The 15,782-nt window shown below is 43.0% G+C and overlaps 4 protein-coding genes across 4 annotated transcripts; 2 read left to right on the forward strand and 2 right to left on the reverse strand. All coding sequences in view use genetic code 12, as the record gives it.

The window, feature by feature from the left end:
- Positions 1-173: 173 nt before the first annotated feature.
- On the reverse strand, positions 174-1,751 carry NOP5 (RNA-processing protein NOP58; the record flags this gene model as incomplete). The annotated part of the gene is made up of 1 exon (XM_029034359.2): positions 174-1,751. One exon carries the CDS (start codon positions 1,749-1,751, stop codon positions 174-176), a length of 1,578 nt encoding a protein of 525 aa, XP_028889601.2.
- Positions 1,752-3,219: 1,468 nt separating this feature from the next.
- On the forward strand, positions 3,220-7,416 carry DNA2 (bifunctional ATP-dependent DNA helicase/ssDNA endodeoxyribonuclease DNA2; the record flags this gene model as incomplete). The annotated part of the gene is made up of 1 exon (XM_029034360.2): positions 3,220-7,416. The coding sequence occupies one exon, from the start codon at positions 3,220-3,222 to the stop codon at positions 7,414-7,416; it is 4,197 nt and encodes a 1,398-aa protein (XP_028889602.2).
- Positions 7,417-7,833: 417 nt separating this feature from the next.
- On the reverse strand, positions 7,834-10,227 carry CJI96_0000141 (ubiquitin ligase complex subunit HRD3; the record flags this gene model as incomplete). Its single annotated transcript, XM_029034361.2, has 1 exon — positions 7,834-10,227. One exon carries the CDS (start codon positions 10,225-10,227, stop codon positions 7,834-7,836), a length of 2,394 nt encoding a protein of 797 aa, XP_028889603.2.
- A 1,935-nt stretch (positions 10,228-12,162) lies between these two features.
- Positions 12,163-15,030, forward strand: STV1 (Stv1p; the record flags this gene model as incomplete). The annotated part of the gene is made up of 1 exon (XM_029034362.2): positions 12,163-15,030. One exon carries the CDS (start codon positions 12,163-12,165, stop codon positions 15,028-15,030), a length of 2,868 nt encoding a protein of 955 aa, XP_028889604.2.
- Positions 15,031-15,782: the final 752 nt, after the last annotated feature.

Genomic DNA, 15,782 nt, shown 5'->3' on the forward strand with positions numbered 1-15,782 from the left:
TCGTTCCTGGGCATTAAGCTACTATGCGACCACGCGGCCGCTACTCCGATAAGCTTAAAGGGTCCCTTTCCTTTTGCTCCTCCTTGTCTAGTTTGCGATCTACGCAAAACGTCTATCTTTTAATATATTTTTAAACTTTACAAATTATATGATGCAATGAAACAGGGCGGGAATTATTTTTTTTCTTTCTTCTCCTTCTTGTCTTTCTTCTCTTTCTTCTCCTTCTTCTCTTTCTTCTCTTTCTTCTCTTTCTTCTCCTTCTTCTCTTTCTTCTCCTTCTTCTCCTTCTTGTCCTTCTTCTCTCTCTTCTCTTTCTTCTCCTTCTTCAGTTTTTTGCTTGGCTTGGCAGTCTCTTTTTCCTCCTCATCGTCGGAGTCATCTCTCTTTCTCTTCTTAGGCGCCTCTTCCTCGTCGGATTCATCGTCTGAGTCAGCAGCAGCGGCAGGTGCGAGAGAGTCAGCGTCGGCATTGTATGCCTTGGACTCGGTGATATCGATCTTCTTAGCGTCTCTGGCGACCTTCGAGGTAGTTCTCAAGTCTCTTCCCTCCAATGCACTCAATCTCGACTCAACCTTGGCTCTCACCTCCATACCGAAATCACCAGAGTCGTCCCTGTCCTCTGAAAGAGAGTCGTACCTCAATGCAACCGCAGCTTTCGCAGCTAAAACTCTGGCAATTTTGCCCTTGTTTTTACCGGTAGCCTGACCGACCAATGATGCGTGGTATAACAAACCGTATTTAGGCGTGTCATGCTTGGTTTTGAGAGCCCTGAAAAGCGCCTTTTCAGCACCCAAGATCTGGATTGTGGAAGCTGGAGCCTTGGCTAACGACGTGAGGGAGCCAGCATGAGCAATCAAACGAGCACCAACCAATTCACCGACAAGAGAAGTCAAGTTTGGAGCAATGGCCTTCATACGAGAAGACAAGTAGTTAGATAATTGTTCTCTGTAGGCGGCGAATTCGACGATCTGTTCGGCGAGAGACTTAATGTTGTCCAAATCGGTTTCGGTAATTTCAGTACCCATGGATACCTCGGCAGCACTCTTGACTTGTTCCTCAACTTCCTCAGGCAAGATCTCAGATAAGTCAGTCTCAGAAGCGTTGGATCTGACGCCCATGGTCAAGATAATTCTGGCGTAAGCAACAGAGTCTGTTATAAGCTTTGCCAATTCAGGGAAATGCCAACCGTACCATTCTTTACATCTCATGGCGTATGTGTTCAATTCCTTGTCCAAGTCGTCTAAAAGTGCGATAGCTTGCACAATCATGGTGTCAACTTTGTCAGCAGAGAACTTCAATTTGTGTCTACCGATGGAATGAGCCAAACCAAGAGACATTTGCTTCAAGACAGAGTCGTCTAAACCTGGCAAAAGCTCAGGCAAAAATTCCTTGATGGATCTGTGCAAGTCCAAAGAGGCAGCGTCCGACACTACCGAGTAGTTTAAGCCCAACTTGTTGATAGCATTACCCAACTTGGCCTCGCTGACTACCAAAGTCACTTTCTTTTCGAGTTTGACGTCCTCCAACATCTTCTTCAAAGTGTCCGAGACTTTGCCCTCCATCACAGCATTAGCTTCTTCCAAAGCGTTGGCCGCAGATTGGAACTTCTCGAAGCGATGGATCTTCAACTGCTCAGCGACCTTTTCTGCCGAGTTCAAGTCCTCGAGCAAGGACAGCGACTTGTGAATTTTCTTGTCGGCCGCCTTTAAAAGGGCGTAACCGGCGGCAGTTTCCGTCAACACGTAAGCCATGGCGTGGTTTGGAGTGTCGATCTGGAGTTGAGGTTTGAGATGGAACCGAGAAGCTCTTGAAAATTGTGTGAGATGAGGTGGGAAAAAACTTCGACTCTACCTGTGTGCAAGGCTGGCACCTTGGGGTGTATAGATGCAGGATCATATTAACATTACGTGAATTGCCCAAATTTCAAATATACTGTCAAGTTTTCTTGTATTTTTTTTTCTGGAGTTGAGAATCATCGCATCTCAATCGATTAAACAATATCCCTCATTGATTTTGGGGGTGTTGTGCATCATGTGAAAAGACTCTACCAAGGAGCATACAATGAGTTTTCGCAGCGATTTTACTAGGGTGTCTCGTTGACGTAGATAATTTCAGGCAAACGGTGACATGGAGGAAACCTTGAGTTTTGATGAAAACCAAACCTCCCTGTCTAATATACTCATGATTTGAGGTTGTTAAATCTTCCTTCTCGAGGATTGCAAAATCCCCTCTTTTGTGTTAAGACATGCCAGAATGTCAATTGCGAATAGAGCTGTGGATATCTCAAACAACTTAATATTCTCGTTCTAGTATTCAAGATGTTTACGAAGTGATCATAAGCCAAGTATTGACTATATTAAACGAGCAGGGACATCAAATGAGAAGCAAAATGCCTTTTAAGTACCGAATATCTCCGCATTTGACAAGTAGAGACTTCTTCATTTCAGGACGTTTGACCACGTTGATGCGACTTGAGCTTTTATAACTAAGTAGAACGTTACTCCTCCCCTTCTCTCCTTTTGCCTCACCGTTGCCAAACTTGGTCTTAATCTTCTTGTTCAACTATAATCGAAACGAATTTAGTTCACTGTCAACTTGATAAGATAGGACACAATATTTCGTATAATGAATCGTTAAGCTTGATTTTGAATGCAACTCCTACTACGCCAACAAAATTGTTGGCTCGCTGATTCCTAGATCAAGTAGTGATAATGCAAGTACTCAGATTAGCCTCAACCTAGCAACATCCATTGAATGCAGAAGTCGTCCTGTCAAAAAAAGTTTTCTTCTTCCAGCCCCTTCACTCTCGACACTGGTAATGATTATCGAACAACTTACTTCTCGAGTAACTCGACATTAGTGAGAGGCCATTCATGGCAAAGCCGTTTTCGCAGCCATTCTAGATCACACTCCGATAAGTCTTCCCCTCACTGACTTTCATATGCCCCCAATTCATGCTAAAAAAAAAATGGGCTAGCATCCAATACTTGCAATATTAGTGATCAATAGTCAATTTAAAATTGAAAAAGACATGTAAGTATTACTTTCGTATCCCTCATCTCGTTTTCTCACCTTCACGCGCACTATTTACCCTTGGTTTCGCAGGAAAACACGGAGCCTATATAGATGCATTACACGCATAAGACACTTCCACTCATTTTGCTTCATCATCCAGCGTAAATTCAGCCGACTATCATTTGATTTTTTCTTTTCTAGACAATGGAAAAGCGTCACAATCAACCACTACGGCCCCAAGAAAACGACCTCAAGCGATCAAAGCCCCGCAAGACAACATACTTTTTCCAGCCTCAGAACACTTTATCTTATAAGTCCAATAAGAGTAAGAATAATCATGAAAGTGATCCTTCCACAACCAAAACACCACAAAGCCCTCTAACGTTTCCCAATGCATGTTTGGGGTCGCTGGCTGTTCTGACGGTTAAAGTTTTGCCAGAGCAAAGCTCGGACGATAGCTTTGAAGGTGTCCGATGGCAAGGTGGTGCCAGCCCGAGACGCAAGGTAGACACCAGAAGCATTCTCTCGTCCCCTTTGAAGAATGGGGATCGCTCCAACTCTCGACCTGCTGCATCAGCATCTCTAACATCTTTCAACAATGAAGTTACAGACTCTGTTCTTTCCAAATACGGTCTTGGGATGGAATCCATCCTCTCGCAAACGCCCAAATCTAAACCGTTGACATCAAAGTCTCACATTGAAAGGAGCCCCTCCTTGACCAGATCTAAGCTGTTTGATGTAAAATGCATAGCGAAAAGGACCCCGCTGCTAAATGAGTCTATCCCTGCCTCCTTCTCAAGGCTTAATACTTGGATTGATCGGTTCGCTACGAGTCCTCAGGGTCATGACTTGCCGCTTCCTCAGCATCCACACCAATCTAAGCATTTACTACGTCTGTCATCACATGATTTACAAGTGCCTTCTAATGCCAATCAAGAACCCAATAATATAGATGATGATGAAGACCTCTTTTCCGATGATGATTCCTTATTAGCCACCTTAGATGTTGAGCAGTTTACTAAGAACTCTAAATCTCGGCAATCTAGTAATGATGTCCTTAGTGAAGCTCCAAACAATCAAATACAAACAGCGGATGATACCGATCCCTTCTCGGATGATTTGAATATTATTGACTTGGAGAGTAAAGTTGGTTGTACCAACGTCCCATCAAAAGCAAACTCTACTGAGGACGAGCTCCTTGAGCGATTACTACAATCTGGTCATGTTGCAAACGACGAGGATGTAGGTGCCAAAATATCATTCTCAAGATCAGACTTCGTACGTTATCAGATAATGTCAGTCCTCAAGAGCCAGTTCGTAATCCAGAATTTGAAGAGGAAGCAGCTCATCCTCACGGTCAGGAATAAGGAAAGCGTCGAAAGCAGACTCATAGTAAGGGGCGATGCCGCAGAGTTGAGTCTTGAAAAGGGTGACATTATACATGTCATTTTGACAGCTCCAGAGACCCCGAAATTAGTGGACAACACTCATAATCTTCTCATATGGAATCCAGATGTCTTAGTGTCCTCTACGGTAGTCGCTGACCAGCTATTCTGCCCAAGAAAGACTGTCATAATGAGACGCTATAATTTTCCGGGTGAGCCATCAATTCCCTTGATTGTCGGAACAACAGTACATGAAATATTTCAGACATGTTTTGTTAGCGAGAAATTTGATAATGACTATTTGGAAATGCTTCTTGAGAATACTATTAGCACTCGAAAAGCTGAAATATTTTCATTGGGGGACATAGCGGAGGAAGTTGAAAACAAAGTTCGAGAACACCTACCATTCATCAAGCATTGGTTCGAGACATTCTACAGGAAGGTTCCGTCGACGATACCCACTAATCAAAGAAACCAGAAGATAAATTTCTCTGTTGCTGACGGTCTCGACCTTGAAGAGAGTATCTGGTCACCAATGTTTGGCATAAAAGGTAATGTGGATGTAACCCTTCGAGCAATTTTTAGAACTGAGCACACGAGTTCCGAGGTACTTCTTCCGATGGAAATCAAAACGAGCCGGCCCTTTCTTAGCCATCAGGCTCAGGCAGCCCTTTACTCCCTTCTATTCAAGGACCGATATAACGTCGATATTTCATCTTTTCTATTAGTTTACACCCTGGAAGAGGGCCTGACCAGAAAGTATGACATATCTGTGGCCGACTTGAAATCACTTGTTCATTTACGAAATCAAATCTCTCTCTTTTTAAAGAGCGGTCAGAATGATCTACCGGACTTGATGCGCCAACAGAAATGCGACAGATGCTCGATACAAGAGGCTTGCATGACAATGAATTACATGGTTGAAGGAGGTACAGCTGACGAAAGTGGCCTAAATGATGGGGTCTACGAAGATATCACTATGCATCTTGAAAACAAGCCGCATTATGCAACATACTTCAAGTATTGGGACGAACTTTTGACCAGAGAGGAACACTTCATGACTAAATTTAATCGTGATCTTTGGGTTTACACATCCAAAGAACGAGAGGCCGAACAAGGAAATGCAATAGCAAGCCTAGTCATCAGTACTTGTAAAGAAGCAGATGACGGTCTCTTCTACTACACCTTTGTAAGGAAACCAGGTGCAACATATACATCCATGCAAATCACTCAAATAGCTAGATTTGATCGAGTTGTTATCAGCGATGATGACGGCCATTTTGCACTTTGCCAAGGTTCTGTGTATGATATTCGACCTGACGCCATTACAGTTGGGACGAGACGCCGCATCATTCCTACCACACTGAAGACAGACAAGTTTCATAGAGCAAAGGTTTTGAAAAAGAGTCAATCTACTTCGCAAAGTCAGGGTTCCCAAGTCATCTTCCGAATTGACAAGGATGAAATGTTTTACGGCATGGGAGTGGCTAGATTCAACTTGCTCAACTTGTTTTCGAAATCCGGTGATAGTAAGAGAAGAAGCCTCATAGTTGATTCGAATCCACCTCAATTTCTGGAATGTGCCGAGCGTCCGGATTTCAATGGTATCTCAATCAATCCAGATCAAGAGAATGCAATTATGAAAGTTTTGCAAAGTAAAGATTACTCCTTGATACTAGGTATGCCGGGAACTGGAAAGACCACCGTTATCGCTTATCTAATTAAAATCCTTGTTGGTCAAAACAAGACTGTCTTACTCTCATCTTATACAAATTCGGCAGTTGACAATATTCTATTAAAGTTGAAAGACCTTGACATTAAATTTGCTAGATTCGGAAACCCATCCAGAATGCATCATGAGATCAGAAAGTTTGTTCCTGGATCAGCGGAGTGTCCTCTTGAAACATATCAAGACTTTGAGCGTCTTTATAAAGCTCCTGCAGTTTTCGCAGCCACGGCTTTGGGAATACGAGATCTTGCCTTCAACATACGTGATCAGTTTGATTACTGCATTATTGACGAGTCCTCGCAAGTTTCGATGCCTCTTTCTCTTGGGCCATTGGCTCTCTGTGACAAGTTTGTTTTGGTGGGTGATCACTATCAATTACCACCGCTCGTGAAACATCCCGACCCAGAGGTAAAACGAGGACTCTCAAGATCACTCTTCCAAATATTAGCTGAAAAGCATCCAGAAAGCGTGTGTGAGCTCACATATCAGTATAGGATGTGCGAGGAGATTATGTTTCTCTCGAATTCTTTGGTATATGGTGGTCGACTCAAATGCGGCTCCGAGACTGTGGCTAATCAGACTTTGAAAATTCCTCGAATTGATGAGTTACTGAAAGTTGTCAGAAATACAAAGTGCGAAGAGCATTGGTTACATAGGATCTTTGAGGAGAAGACGAGGTGTCTCTTTCTCAATCACGATGCTTCAGGTGAATTTGAAATGGTCACGGGCGAAAGCGTGACCAACCTCCTCGAAGTTGAGTTGATAAAAGATACTGTCGAGGGATTGTGTGCATGCGGAGTCGATGAAAACGATATTGGTATCATGACATTGTACAGATCTCAATTGAGATTACTCAATCATGCCTTTAAGCATCGACCGGCGCTCGAGATCTTGACAGCTGATAGATTCCAAGGACGTGACAAGCAATGCATAATTATATCACTTGTCCGCTCTAATAAGGATCGCAAAGCGGGAGAGTTGGTGAAAGACTTGAGGAGAATTAATGTTGCGCTTACCAGAGCTCGTTCAAAGCTCCTCATCTTTGGGTCCCTTTCAACACTCTCAAACACATCTGCTATCAAAGATTTCATCAAGTTGTTTAGAGCAAGAAACTGGATCTACAACCTTCCCGTGAATGCTAGGAGCGTGTACGACTTTGGAGAGAAGGAGTTCACCGGATCTGATGAGAATGTGTCCCAAGTTAAAAAGCTTAGCGAGAAGCTAATCATGAAGCACCCAATTTCGAGGGACATTTTGCATGACATGGACGTGAATATATTTGGATAGAAGAACTCGGGTAAATACTTTATAGGGCTAATATCGGTTCATAAAGTAGAAGGTCAACTTGTACTGATGATTGTGTCCTCAAGACTAATACACATGTCCTAGATCTCCTATATTGCGTCATGGATTTGCTATTGTCTCAAAATCGTCAAGGTTTTGATGGGCGTGAAGCAGTGTGTGATTATTCTATATTACAGATTTTTATTCAAGCGAAGTTTGATAGCATTATATGAACACTATGAACAGCATTTTTTTATCTCTAGACTTATAAAGCGAGAAAATAATGGAAAAAAGATGCCTGGAAGCTTAACCCCTAAACCGACTCATGACGGCCACAACATCCATACGTGCTTACGGTTTAATAAACACAATGTTTACAATGCCAAATACCACGTTATATGAATGCAAGTTATACACAGCTTATAAAGCCAAAAAATGGAACTCGAAGTTCCCACGACGAAATCCGAAGGCATTCTGCTCGAATGCATTTCTCCCTGGATTTTGCTCGTTAGGACCATTTGCTGCACGCCGTATTTGTCCCCTCATGTTCAGGATGAAGACAAATACGAAGAAGACAATTGTGAGGAAAAGAACCACGTAATCAAAAATTTCATACTCGTCCTCTCCTTCATAGTCCCCTCCTTCAAACTGAGCTGTGGACTTTTGAACTGCTCTATTATCATCCGATTCGTTATCATCCGCACTGTCTTGAGACCTTCCAAGCTGCTTGAAAGTGCTGAACCAGCCAGCCTTGTCGACCTCTTTTTTGTCACGACTAAACAATAGCTTAATCCTCAAACGAAGTAAAGCGAGGCTCATTGGGTATGTATTTAGCCTCGAATCCTTGAAATACATCGACTCCAGTACGTAATCCAGACTTAAGTCGTAATACCGCTTCGCCATGTGGTAATCCACTGTTGCATTTGCTGAGCCAAGACCATATTCATACATGTGGCCTAGCTTGAAGCATCCATGTGCGGAAGCTTCAGAAGCAGCTCGATTGTAGTAGTCAAATGACTTTCCATAATCTCTGGATATGTTTGCGGATTTGATACCATCATAAAATATATCTCCAAGTAGCATAGTCGAGTCAACATCGCCTTGAAGAGATGCCAATTCAAGATAAGTCATGGCACTTTGGAGTCTATCTTTGTCAAATGTTTTACGTTGCAAAGTGAAGATAGGATCAGCCTGGTATAGCAAGTACGCTGCACTCACCTGCGAAAACTGGAGGCCCTGCTCTGCAGCTATCAGATAGCCGAGAAGGGCATTTTTATAGTATCCATAGGAGAACTCCGTAAAAGCGTATTTTAAATGCGGGAAAAGGACCGGTTCTGAGAGCTCGACAAACTGTTTGTAGGTATCAACAATATTCGAACAGAAAAATACGTCCAAGGGAGGAGCCCCGTCACCAGATTCCATGGCATCTGCATAATAGAAATGGGCGTTATAGAACTTCCTGTTGCTGAGCTCCCTCCATAACTGAAATGTCTTTTCAGTGTTCTCGATGACGAAAGGCGAATTAGGGTCAGGAGTGGAACGCCATGAAACTAAGTAATATTTGGAAACCAAATTATCTACCCCAGCGGCAGCTTGGAAATGCTTTGTACAATTATCACTTAGCTGTCCATGGGTCATTGGATCGAGGGTATGGAATTTTCCTAGCTGTGACCTTGTGTAACCACTATCGAAGATTTCCACTGCTCTAGTGAATAGTTCCCATGCTTTGGGTATATCACGTTCCACATACCTGCCGTCGAGATACATATTACCTTGTAAGCTTGTGCATCGACTCCAAAAGTTTCTATCTTTGTTACTGACGTAGCTTCTTGGAGTATTGCTGAATTTGGCTTTGGCATGGGCATTGCACTTCGAGAGAAGCGAGAAAGCCAAAGAATGATTCATAGGTTGGAACCTAGTTCCGGTGTAGGCAGCAATCGCATCGTAGTAGAAATCTCGCAACTCAGGATCGTGATTGTAATCCATTTCATCAAGGTAGTTTTTCGTTGCATCGTCAGAGTCCTCCAAAGAAAGAAAAGAACTTCGTGGATCGCTTACCTTCGAGCCATATAGTCCTCCATTAAAATCGGAGAGGCGTATGTTATGAAGAGGATTACCTGTATCCGGGGAATAGCCATGTTCATGTTGATGTTGTTTGACAGCACGAGCGGCTCTCGAATAGTAGAATTTTGCCAAATCGCAATTTGGAGGTCTGTCGATGCCATGGTAGTGCTTATTCGCAAGTACAAGAGTTGCATTTAGATTGCCATTCTTGCTGGCAAAATGGTAGTATAAGTTAGACTTGGCCTTATCCTTAGGGACCTCTCCAAATAATCCTGTGGAGTAGATGAAGCCAAGCATGAAGTAGGCATGACCATGTGGGGCCAGCGCTACGGCCCTTTTGTAGTATTCCAATGCCCTTGTATAGTTTGGTTTAATATCAGACTGTCCAAACATATATAGATCTGCTAGATAGACTAGTGTTTCTTGATCATCGGTGGCTGCGGCCTCAGTGATGTACGGTAGACTCAACTCCTCGAATTCATCGAAATACGGATGTAGATAGGGTGACCCCTCGTAATCTTTGCGATCAAGATCATATTGAGGAATCGATACTCTGTTCTTGATGTTGTCCTTTGTGTATATTTGTTTCCTGTAGTGGCGTCTATGAGAGTTGGTGTCGATAAACTGTTGGAGTTTCTCGAGAGGCAGTAGATTGTTTGACAGATCCACTGCCAGTAGCTGAGAAGTGTGTTGCGCTACCGCTGCCAGGAAGGTCCAAATGAAGGCATTTATTAGGAAGACCAACCGCATAGAATATCGATGGCTTTGCTGGTTGTACTCAGTGGGAAGCAGATTTGTCAAAGTATGCTAGGTGTCTGAAATATACTAGTCGTGTGCAGGTTGATAAGTTGGTAATCAAACATCGATGCCGAAAGCCTCCACCAAAAATTCAAGAAATTCAAGAAAGAAGGGCGAATTCAAAATTTAAAGATTTATTCAGAAGCCCTGGCTAAAGTGATTTAAAAGAAAACTTGAACACGGTCTTATTTAGCGTGTTGAAGTAGAGTGAGGGAGACTACTAGCGGGCGCAAAATAGACATCTAAGACCAATATATGGACATATGATGAGCACAAAGAAAGCAAGAAAGTTTTACAATAGAATCGAAGAAAATAATCCCAATTTTTTAGAATTTAGGTGATTTTGCGCTTTTGGTTTTGTCACGTGTGCGTAGCTTCTATAGTCTGCAAGTGATTGTTGAGAGATTACAACTGATGCAAACATAGGGAGGCTTGTTTACGTATCAGTTGTGCAACAGACAACGAGACAACTGAAGAACCTAAAATATGGTCAGTTATTAGAATAGCTTACCACAAGACTATATGCCAGGCTTGACAGTTTTAGAAGTATCTAATAGTCTAAGGTCGAATTCAGTGTCGTCTTGTGAAGCATTTACATTTTTCGCATCGTTTCTCGGAGTTGACAAAAGTTGTGAAGTAGATCTCGACGTCAATACAAATTAAAACACCAACATAAGAAACATGTAAAAAACAATCTCGATGCAAAAGTTAATAATTGACACATATACCGGCAAGATTTTTTATTATACGTGACTAATAGAATCGTGGAGGAAGTGGTCCTGTTCATGCAATGCAGGACACTCGGCTGCTCGTCCACCGGATTAGATCTGACAGGATCATGTAGTACCAATGATTTTTAGTTGCATCACCGGACGTGTAGGATAACATAATGACTTAATTGAGAGCTCACAGTAGAAGCGCCCAAGTAATACAATCTTATTACACATTGAATTCCTCAGTACTGCCTCAATGATTCGATGAATGATTTGCCGTCATGCGAATTTAATGTGTTGCAGAAAGAAGGAGAGAGTGACTTTTACAGCAACACCGTCACCTACATACTCCGATGGGGATTCTTCATAAAAGCGATTTTGACAATAGTCTGAGAAGTGCCCGTGAAAATTTACGACATTGCTCCTAACGAAACTAGACGTTGGACGATTTGAAAATGACAAATGCCTACACTGCGGGCTCATGAATTTCATTAGCCTCGATGCTTAACTGGTGCGTTAAGACATTGCGAATCGTTCGCACTGTCAGATGCCCTCAATAGTTTCAAGCGAGTAAACCTTGAACAGCCGTTGAATGGCATTTTGCCGTTATGCCAACAATACAGCCTAGTATCCTGAAAAGCTGCCAGATGATCAGCTCCACAGGTAAGTGATTAGAGTTGTTCAATCATCCTAGGAACTGAGAAGTGCTTTTTCAGCATACATCTTTATTGGATTTCTTGTTTCACCATGTATATAGTAAGCAGTGTGAATATGTGATTCTCCCGATAATGAAGAAGAGAAGCAAGAAGAAACCCTCGAGCCTATTCGGCTCTTTTATCAAAAATTCATTTTAAAACAAGCGATGGCCATCCTGCTTGACCTTGACGCATTACCATCTCGGCTTTCTCGCGTGTTTGTAGTGGTTGTAATTGGGTGCGCTATACATGGACAAGAAAATCGAACCCCGGATCGATGTGCAGGTCCTGGACTAGATCCTTCCTACAAACTCTCACTCTTTCAAACTATATGCATTTGCTGTTAACAAGGTGTATATTTGAACAACCGAGTGGCCATAGATTTCAGCGAAATAACAACCGCATTTTTACCTGTCTGAGGTATACTTCCACTTATAACTGAGCGCATTGTTTGTTTATAGAAGTGCTCATTCCCGACCATGCAGTTGTTCAGTTCTAAAAAGCCAGCGTACCAGTCCACGGAAGCCATCTTCAGGTCAGCGCCCATGTCCTTGGTGCAATTCTATGTTACCATGGAATTGGCCCGAGACTTAGTGTTTACCCTAGGCAATTTAGGACAGGTTCATTTCCGTGATCTCAATTCGAAGTTGACGCCTTTTCAGAGAACGTTTGTCACAGAGCTACGGAATATTGACGTTGTCGAAATGAATTTGACCTTCTTGTTCAGTATGATGGTTAAATACTCAACTTTCAAAGGCGACCCTTTTGCCAACTTGGTTGCTGATGAGAGCCCTTTGCCCACAGCTTCTGAAATGGAGGAGATCAGGGAAAAAGTGACCGCGTTTCATGACAAGATCAAGCACCTTGACGACTCGCACTCGTCCTTGGATCTCAAAAAGTACAAGTACCTTGAGAACCGCCATGTCATTAACACGGTACACAACTTTCACAAGTCATCTTTGGTGCCTTCTCAACGAGATACTAATGAGGAATTTCGTCAGTTTGAAATAGAGGACGACGAGGAGGCTTTGCTCAATGAAGGGAGACATTCGGACTCCTTTGACCTCGATCGTCCAGCAATGCATGAATCGTCCATAGAGGGTGCATCAATGTTCAATTCAATATGTGGCGTCATAGCGAGAGAGAAAGTGCCTATTCTCAGAAAGATCCTCTGGAGAACTTTGAGAGGGAACTTGTACTTCAATGATATCCCAATCGACGAGCCGCTTCCCGCTTCTCTTGACAGGCCTTCAGATCTTACACAAAAGAACGTGTTCATCATTTACATTCATGGCGATTATCTTAGGGATCGCGTTCGCAGAATTATCACCTCCCTTGAGGGCCATATATACGACAACACAGGAGGAGGAGCTGGCGGTCGTCTAGAGACTATTAATGAGCTCAATGCAAAAATCGAGGACTTATCTAATGTCTTGGAGTCTACAAGAAATCATTTAATTACGGAGTTACTTATCTTTCAGGAGAAGTACACAGACTGGTACTATCTTGTCAAGAGAGAACGTGCAATCTTTGAAATTCTCAACAAGTTCGATGAAGATAGCACCAGACGTTGTTTAGTAGGCGAGGGCTGGATTCCTCGCTCGGAAATTGACAACATCCGGAAGGCATTGAAAAATCTAGTTCGGGCTAAGACGGCATCCACAGGTAATTCGCTTGCTATGAATCAAGAGATCACCTTGTCAACTGACACCTTGAATAATAGTGGGGGCCCTGCTCCTTTGAGTTCGAACACCCTCTTCGCAGTGGGCAATGAAGATGGCCACGCAGATATCGGAAGTGATGACGACAATGAAAATGATGACCAGGATTTCAACTTTGTTGCAGTTCTCAACGAGCTCGCAACTTCGAGAACTCCACCAACGTACCACAAAACTAACAAATTCACTCAGGGTTTCCAGTCTATTGTCGATACATATGGTATCGCAACCTATCAAGAAGTCAACCCTGGTTTGGCGACGATCATTACTTTCCCTTTTATGTTCGCTATCATGTTTGGCGATTTGGGACACGGATTCATCGTTCTTCTCATGTCTTTGTACTTTGTGAAGAACGAGAGGCATTTTGACTCCATGAGAAGAATGGACGAGATACTTTCGATGGCTTACAGCGGTAGATATATCATCCTTCTAATGGGTGCCTTTTCCATTTTCACTGGCTTGCTTTACAATGACATCTTCTCGAAGTCCATGACAATTTTTAACTCCACATGGAAGTGGGAATTTCCCGAAGATTTTGAGCCCTCTCTCAATACGAGCGTTGCTTTGGTTGCCACAAGAAAAGGACAAGGCACATACCCAATTGGTATTGATTGGGCATGGCATGGCGCAGAAAATGGCTTATTATTCACCAACTCCTACAAGATGAAGATGTCAGTCCTCATGGGCTACATTCACATGACATACTCGTATATGTTCAGCTTGGTGAACTACCGCTTCTTTAACTCCCGTGTCGATATCATTGGAAATTTCATTCCAGGTTTGATTTTCATGCAAAGCATTTTTGGATACCTTGCCTTGACGATCATATATAAGTGGTGTGTCGATTGGTTCGGAACAGGACGTCAACCCCCAGGATTACTCAACACACTCATCAACATGTTCTTGGCTCCAGGTAAAATCGAAGAACCGCTTTATTCAGGTCAGAAATTTGTGCAAGTCGTGCTTGTGCTTCTTGCATTAGCATGCGTTCCTTGGTTATTGTTGTACAAGCCTATGGCGCTTCGGAAGGAAAACCTTCGAGCGAAGGAGCTAGGCTATAGCGACGTGCATTCTCAACTTAATCATACTCTTCAGCTCCAAGAAGAGGAAGAAGCCTTGATGCAAAATGGTGAAGTCAATGCCGAAACTCCAGGCTTGCATCCTGATGACGAGGTCGATCTTTTAAACCAAAATTTCTCCTTTCCTAATGATATCGAGCCTATGGTGGGTAACTCTGCGCACGGCGGAGATGAAGAAGGCTTCAATTTGATGGATGTTGTAATTCACCAAGTCATCCACACAATTGAGTTCTGCCTTAATTGCGTTTCTCATACCGCATCATACCTCAGATTATGGGCGTTGTCTTTGGCGCATGCCCAGTTGTCGAGTGTTTTGTGGACCATGACGCTCCAAAATGCGTTTGGCGCTACTGGAACTACTGGCATTATCATGACATTCTTTTTGTTCGCCATGTGGTTTACGTTGACATTGTGCATTTTGGTAATGATGGAAGGCACGTCTGCGATGTTGCACTCCTTGCGTTTGCATTGGGTCGAAGCCATGTCGAAGTTCTTCGAGGGTGAAGGGTACGCGTTCGAACCTTTTACCTTCAAAGATATTGAGCTTTAGGTTGACTGCGTCTGCAAGTACTGTTGATGCATCTTCGAGATTCTTTTTCATTGGGTCCCTGTTTGCAGCTTTTTCCAATTGTTTGATTGCAGTGTTCACTAGCGGCTCACACTTTTCATTGCAGCCCGTCTTTGTACTTTCATGTAGTCGGTGCTAAAGTTGAATTGGGAAATATGGAGAAACGCCCGAACGAAATGTATGCATGCAAGCTGCAGCGAGTAGTGCAGAGGTCTGTCTGCTACAGCCTCCGCGCACTATACGCGCATTGCTGAAGCAAGGGTCCCAAAATGGGACAGAGACGAGTCGTCGAATCTTATAGAATAGATGCTCACCAAATACGGTGGCTCACACTTTTAATGCCTGAAGTTGTAAGTTGCTAATGATGTGTTGGTGTGCTCGCTACATTGAATTGTTGAATAGGTTCTCTGGAGAACGCGGGCTTTCTCCGATAAATTGATCCACCACAGTTATATCCATTCAAAGTTGATGGCTCCTCTCGGTAGAACTCTTTCGTCTAGAACATCCCGTTTCATCCCTTAGCTTCTGGTTTGTAACCCAAATGCCCGAAGATGCCCCATAGTGCTCGTGTACTCACTCCCTAAATGTATTGGCTCGAAACCAACCACAAAGGATGTCTTCTCAAAATCATGTTGTTCTCTCCAACAAAATGCTAGGAATTGTACTGAAATGACACATACATGGGAATTATATGTTAAATAATTATTATAGCAGGTGCTATTGAGCTATACTGC

This window comes from Candidozyma auris, chromosome 1 (genome assembly GCF_003013715.1).
Source record: "Candidozyma auris chromosome 1, complete sequence".
NCBI classification, from domain to species: Eukaryota; Fungi; Ascomycota; class Pichiomycetes; order Serinales; family Metschnikowiaceae; genus Candidozyma; species Candidozyma auris.